A 6,998-nucleotide genomic window follows, 5' to 3' on the forward strand; every position below is an offset into this window, starting at 1 on the left:
CAATGCATGATGTGCATTTAGCACAGATAAACCCGGCATGCTCAAGATGATGCCGATCATATATCAATAGGATACCTTTGTAAATATGCTTTACAGGACCTTGTTTACCCTAGAATGTGCAAATTAATTGTAAGATTATAAAGTTGAGCGAGGTAACCAACAACAACCAGACTGCAAAGGTACTCACTTTGCTAGGACCCTCAATGACTCTGACATCATCTTTCACAGCAATGACATTTTTGTAGCGATCTTGAACATTAAATTTCTTCTCAATTTTGCATTTGATTTCTCTGAGTTTGACAAGAGCAACCTCAGGTCTGTCAGGAACCCCTTTAAGAACCTAGGGATATTAAAACAGAGTTATTCCTAGATCCATTGGGTGCATATAACAAGAAAAATATCTCAATATCTCAAAAGAAGATTTTTCAAATTATAGCAGTTAAAGGTAAACTTATCTATAGTGGTATTATCAGAACCCCGGTTTTATCACAGCACAGAACATCCATACCGGCCAGCTTTTCAATGGCGTTCATTCGTTTTGTGATAGTTCTTTGATCAAATAACCTAAGGGAACCAATAGCCATTGTCACTGATATAACAGTAGGCAATGCAAGAGGGATCCCACCAATCAAAAGAACCAGACGATTGTCGATTACGTCTCTCAAGTTTCTGAGCTGGATCGTAAACATCATAATGAACTCAATCACAATACCGATGGCTATAAAAAAACAGGCAGAAGTTTCCAATTTCGGCTACAACTCTCTGGGAATGTCCATCTTGGTTTGTTGTAATGTCGACAAGATAAAACCAAAAAAAGTGTTGACTCCAGTGGCTATCACAACCGCTTCCATCTCACCTTCCTTACAGGTAGAACCGGATAACACTTTATCTCCTGGACTTTTTCTTGTGGGACGGTATTCTCCAGTCAGACTAGATTGATCAACTTTTAAAACATCTCCTTCGAGAAGACGTGCATCACAAGGAATGATGTCGCCGAGCTTGATGCTCACAATATCTCCAGGAACAAGAATTGAAGCTTCTTGCTTTGACCATTTTCCATCTCTTAGAACCTTTCCAAAACAAAAACAAAAACAAAAAAGAAAGAAAAGCTTTAGGATTATAGCCTCAAGATTGTATATATCAAACACAAGATTGCATATAACCCCAAGACACTATATGAAAACTAAGTAGGGTGCTAAGAATCTACTCATCTCAAAGAGAACATAAACTAAATCACCAGCATATACACTAACTATAAACGCGAACAAACAATCAATATCGAAATATGATCAGTATAAAGAGACCTTTGTTTGAGGAGAAAGACCAGCCATAAGAGCATCAACATACTTTCCAACACTTTCTTCTTCGATATGGCTGAGTATCCAGTTAAACACCAAAAGACATACAATGCCGACAAATATTTGCCAACCGGGTGACTTTCCATCGCAGTTAGCCAACACAATAGCCATGATTGCAGCTGCTTCAGTGACCCACGATAAAGGGTTATACATCAAACCGAAGAACCTGAGCATTATGTTTTCCTGTTTGTTAATTTGGAACCACCAAAAAAAAAAATACATTAGATAGCCTTATAACAAATTATACTATATGCAAGTTTTAGTTTGTTACCTTCTTCTTCTCATCGAGTTTATTGGGGCCAAAGATCTCGAGTCTTTTTGCTCCTTCTGCTTCAGAAAGACCTTCACTCTGCTGCTTTTTAACTGCTTGAAAACTTCTTCAATTGGGATTTCATCCTGCAATTTAATGATGAAACACATATAACAACTAAGTATGCAACTCGAAGGTTTTTTAAGATGTATAAGACACCCTAATTTAATCGAATCGTTGTAAGTAAAAAGAAGTAAAAGTTTTCTCAGGTAGAAAGATTCAGTAAACAATTTAAGCAAGTAAACATGTAAAATAGGGTGGTTTGATCAGAACCTGACTAATTAATATTGGACCATATCGTGAAGACATATATAAAAACATGTAACCTATCAAATCTACAAGGAATCAATCGTGTTATGGGACATGTTATTAGCATATATCCCTCTATATTACTGTGGAATAATCATATCACGATACATACTACTTCTTCCACATAATCACTAAACTATTGAGTCTTTTAACTCGGTAGCCTTTGTCTCCTCCGTCTGTCCACGTGCACATCACGTGGCAGGACGATCCCGTGCTTGGCTCTCCTACGATGCTTCTGCTTACTATCTTTATGTACTCGGTGAAGTTGGTTGTAGTAGTGAGAGTCGTTGTGGTCACGTCCAAGCATCATCTTCTGCAAAACGTCGTCGTTGTCGCCACGATGGTGTTTGTGTCTCTGTTGTGTCCTACGATGGTGATTATGGGGTTTAACACCATGCCGATGGTTGTGATGGCGATGGTGATGATGTCGGTTCAAGGCGTTTTCTCTGGTGGATAATAATCTACGTTGATGGTCTAAGTCGAAATGATCTTCCCACCAGTCGTAGAATGGATCAAAGAGTCCCTTTTGGTGCAAGAGCCAAAGAAGCACACAAGCTGTTTAAACAAAACTAGTTAAATTCGAGATATATTATGTTAGTGATTTGAGGTTGCGATCGCGGTTTGAAAAATGCTTACTAGTTGGAAAAAGAGCGAGGAGAAGGCCGAACATAACCATCCAGCTCAAGCAAACGTATTGTATGTGGCAACTGAAGTCGAAGTAACTTGAGCATTTGTTTCTGCAAATATTATTGATTGGTTTTAATATTTCATTATTCTCAAAGAGGTTAAAGTTAGGAGAAGTGTGTAACCTGCAAGTATCTCCGGTGATGAAATCGATTAAGCCGTTGATGATTTTAGTCCACAGTATCCTAATCGATTCAAAGAAACCTTTAGGATAAGTCTCTGGAATTTGAAATGGATTAGTAACCTGCATGTTAAAGATACTGTTCAGTTAATGAATGTTCGATATCAAACATTAATCAAGAATCATTTAAAATTTCATAGTAGAGTAACCTGAGTTCCATTGTCGAGTACGGTGGCCGTTGTGCTGAACTGACACTCGGCTCTGTCTACTTCGCTGAACTGAGAATCCTTGAGTATAGCTATACAAAAAGTAAAAATGATCATTGTTTATGCAAATAAGGAATCAGGGAGTTGTAGTATAAGAAAGATCACCTGTGCATATATATTTTGCAGCCTGATCTTTAGTGGGATACAACTTAAAAGACCGAGTTGTAACAGCTTTTGGTTTTATAATAAAGAATTGCTCCTGAAAAGAACAACATCAGTTTGTAACATTCCTTTTAACAATGCTTTCTTCATAGAAGATTAACAGAGAGCTAGTTACCTCAACGAAAGCCACACCTTTGGAGCAATCGAACTGCGTAGAAGGAAACAAGATGCAATCAATATATCAAAGAAACTTTCTTGCTATCAATATATAACAGATACGGTTTAGGTTTAAAATAGTACCGTTAAGCTATAAGATGCTTCTACTTCACCAGTATTCTTGATTGTGACTGCAGCAACTCCGAATTGAGTAAGTGCCTCAAATGTCGGTATAACGATATTTATGATCTTACCAGGGCTCCTACAACCACAGAAAACGTTACTTTACTTTAGTTAGTAATCAGCATTCCAGAAGGTACTTTTTAAGTCTTTTTTTGTTAGATAGTGGGCTTCCAACTCAAAACAAATTGGCAATGAGTGGAGAGGCCCATATCTTATATATACAACTTAAGATCCTACTCTCAACTTCCAATGTGGGATATTGTATCCCTAATATTTTTTACCTTTGACAAAAAAAAAAATATATATATATATTTTTTACCTCTGGAAAACGTATTCAATATCATCAGCTCTTAGTTCTATCATAAGATTTGTGTTGATTGTTTCTGTGACTCCGATGGAGAACGAGTGAGGTCCCGCGTTCTGTATCGTGTAAAAGGAAAAAGTCAATAAATCCAATAACAAATCTTATGTTTCTACTAATTTAGAAACTAGCACATAACTGGATGTTGATTGATCCTCTCAAATCTTCCTTCTAATCCATAATAAGAAAGCTGGTGTCTATTGATCCGGTTCATATCTGCCTGAAACAGTGTTTGTTACCCGGTGAAAGTGAAACAATGATGCAGTAAGGTGTTAGAGAGCTATAACATATATTAGGTATATATACTAACCTCATGAAAGTTCCATAATTGATTATGCAAGCAACTCCAATATGGTGAAGAGCAGAAATTTGGTTGGCTATTGAAAGCTTCATAGCTAACACCAATTTTATTACATTCTAAGCCATCTAATGTAAATCTAACTCTCTCAAGAAGCATCCACATTGAGTAGTTTGCGCCTAAGTTCCCTGGTTGTCCTGCTATAGCCGTCTTTTTTGAACCGGAAGGATTCATTTTAGCATTATTACAGAGTAGTGCAAGTTAAAAGACTTTAAAATGGATAAAGCAGTAGTTAGTTACCTCTCTTGGGATAACAAGATAGAAGTCTTCGAAAGTAGGAATACTTGTGTAACCAGCAAAGTCTCCAATGAGATTAACCTTAAGGAAATTATCATTTGCAGTAGCTGTTCTGTTTTCAGGACCAATGATCACTTCCTGCCATAAAACAAAATCAATCATAAGGTTGCGTAACTTTGGAACAAAACTAGCTTAAAAAACAGAAAGACATACTGAAACTCTAGTTCCTGTCTTCAACTCAACTCGCACACTAAATCCTAGTGACCGCTGTCCAATACCGAAAACATGAAACCTATAGGAGAGAAATCAAGTGGCCAAATTCAACAAGGGTACATAACCTTGAAGATAAGAACATACAGTTGAGTATCATGTAAGGGATCCATACCAGTCACCTGGAAAACGAAGACAATGCGCAGTATTTGCTTTCCCTTTTATCATCTTATCAACTAATCAAATGCAATATACGAAATAAGACTCCACAAGCGATACGGGAGGAGGGAGTGTAAAATGCAAAAAAAAAAGAAAAAAGAAAAAACATACAAATATCTCCACATGATGAAGGCATTCTTCGCTGCGGTCCACATGGACAACATGTTGGCTGAGTCTGCTCCAAAACGTTACCCTTCTCATCCCGTAACCTGTATGATCGTCACATGAAATTAGTGAAAAGATACTCATCAAACTCAGGTGATCAATGTTAGTATATAGAGAAAAGTTTTCAGATTATGTATAGTTACACACTTATCAACGCAAAAAATAGGCGTTAAATTCAGTATTTCAATACTATCAGATCAGTAACAACAAGATCATTCATATAAAAGCGCGCACATCCTTACCTCTCACATATTTGTACAATATCTGGTCCAGCATCAGGCTCACACTTACGAGTCGTGACGTGATACTCTTGAGGTTTGTAAGGTACATCCTAAAACGTTTTTAAAAAGGTCAAACTCACACTAACCTAACAACATCACTAGACCAAATTCATGATGATGAGACTCTTAACACATATTCATACCCTAATATAAGTAAGATCATAGAGAGCATATGCTGCTGATTTGTTCACTGTAATAACCGGTGGAATCCGTACGGTTTGCATATTACTACTCGAATTATCTTCAACCTCCACGACCTCCGCTACAATCGAAGCCTCTCCTCCACTCTTTTATAAAAACAAACAAAAAATAATCAAAACTGATGAAACACAAAAATCGCATAATAAAATTATACAGAGGAAAAACAACAGATTAAAAGGGACTTACAGATCCACTTGGAACAGCGAGGTTTAAAACAATCTTAGTCGTACAATTGAGATTGCCAGAATCTGATGTTTTCTCACACTTCTCTAGCTTTGACTTCGACAATATCTGGATCCCCTCGACTTCGTTAAACATTCCGAGGATGAGGATTACGGTTATCACACAAGCCATCACCATCGCGTTAACCATTTTCTTTAACAGAAGTTACTCTCTCTCTCTTCTCTCTCTCTCACTCGGAGACGCGAATTGTGTTTCTTTTGAAGAAACAGCTTCGTCTTCTTTGTTTTTTTTCCAACGGTTGATACATTACAAGTGTACCAATTTAAACCGGAATTAACGAACTTAACCAATGCTATAACCATGTTTTGTTTCTTTAAATGCTTACTAGGTGCTTCCCCACGCAACGCGTGGGTTGTGGTGTAGTTGGCACTTTCTTGTTTTTTTTTTTTTTATCTTTTTCATTTTTTTTTTGTATTATTTCGTTTTAATTATGCGTATACGGGCTTTCCCGTCACTTTTATTTATATACTATATATTTATACCATTTCGTTCAGATGTGTATAATTGTGGCGTTTATTTTTTTATGAATTATGAAGTTGTTGTTTCTTGTTTTTGAGGATCCAATCTTATCATTGACTGATATTGTTTCCAATACATTTATTGTATTATAGATTTTCTAATTAACTGCTTATGTAAACCCTTCATACGTTGATGTTGCAATAATAAGTTATTTTTTTTAAATATCTTTCGTGTAAGTGATTATGTTTGTATGCCCATGTTTTGGTCTAATATCAATAAGATCGTTTCTGTTTTTCTTTAGTTGGCTTTGAAACCAATATTGAGTTAAGCAAATAATGGGTCGAATTATGGTGTTAATAAGTAATATAAATTCTTATGTATATATATTGTATATATGTGACTATAAATTTAGCTAACTAAAAAATTATGTAATATTTAAATACAATCTTGAATATATATATATATTTTTTTATTTGTGGGAGGAATGTATGAAATTATTGGATAGAAGTTATTTTTGAGTTAAATGACCTTTAATGTCTTTAAAGTGAGTTAAATATTAATAAATTTTTATATGTGTCTTGACTTTTTTTAAAAGGAATACCAAGTGTTTCCTTCCAAATTTGAAGTGATATAGTATTTTAGTTTTCTTATATGATTTTATGAACTTCAATGTAAAAGTTTTTCAAAGTAATAAGTACACTCACTGATTGAATTATAAAATTTGGAGAAATGTTTATTTCGTTTAATCATCTGCTCTTTTAAATAAATTAAATAA

At 35.5% G+C, this 6,998-nt stretch overlaps 1 protein-coding gene and 1 pseudogene across 1 annotated transcript; both read right to left on the minus strand.

Moving 5' to 3' along the window:
* LOC104748820 lies at nt 456-1,532 on the minus strand (annotated as a pseudogene).
* LOC104748827 (protein HAPLESS 2) lies at nt 2,126-5,893 on the minus strand. Its single transcript, XM_010470415.1, has 17 exons — nt 5,708-5,893; nt 5,464-5,607; nt 5,282-5,370; nt 4,986-5,083; nt 4,831-4,891; nt 4,659-4,737; nt 4,449-4,583; nt 4,161-4,358; nt 3,990-4,070; nt 3,809-3,909; nt 3,451-3,568; nt 3,326-3,358; nt 3,154-3,247; nt 2,992-3,080; nt 2,787-2,905; nt 2,614-2,714; nt 2,126-2,532 (listed from the first exon to the last, which is right to left on the minus strand). The coding sequence occupies exons 1-17, from the start codon at nt 5,891-5,893 to the stop codon at nt 2,126-2,128; spliced, it is 2,133 nt and encodes a 710-aa protein (XP_010468717.1).

Source organism: Camelina sativa, chromosome 2, assembly GCF_000633955.1.
Source record: "Camelina sativa cultivar DH55 chromosome 2, Cs, whole genome shotgun sequence".
In the NCBI taxonomy this organism is placed as follows: Eukaryota; Viridiplantae; Streptophyta; class Magnoliopsida; order Brassicales; family Brassicaceae; genus Camelina; species Camelina sativa.

Excerpts from the sequence above, each read along its gene's own strand:
- LOC104748827 (XM_010470415.1), bottom strand. The coding sequence starts at position 5,893 with ATGGTTAACGCGATGGTGATGGCTTGTGTGATAACCGTAATCCTCATC. Across the intron at positions 4,738-4,830 it reads CTTCGTTTTCCAGGTGACTG|GTTTCATGTTTTCGGTATTG; the intron begins GTATGGATCCCT and ends TCTCTCCTATAG. Across the intron at positions 3,359-3,450 it reads AAGCATCTTATAGCTTAACG|TTCGATTGCTCCAAAGGTGT; the intron begins GTACTATTTTAA and ends CCTTCTACGCAG.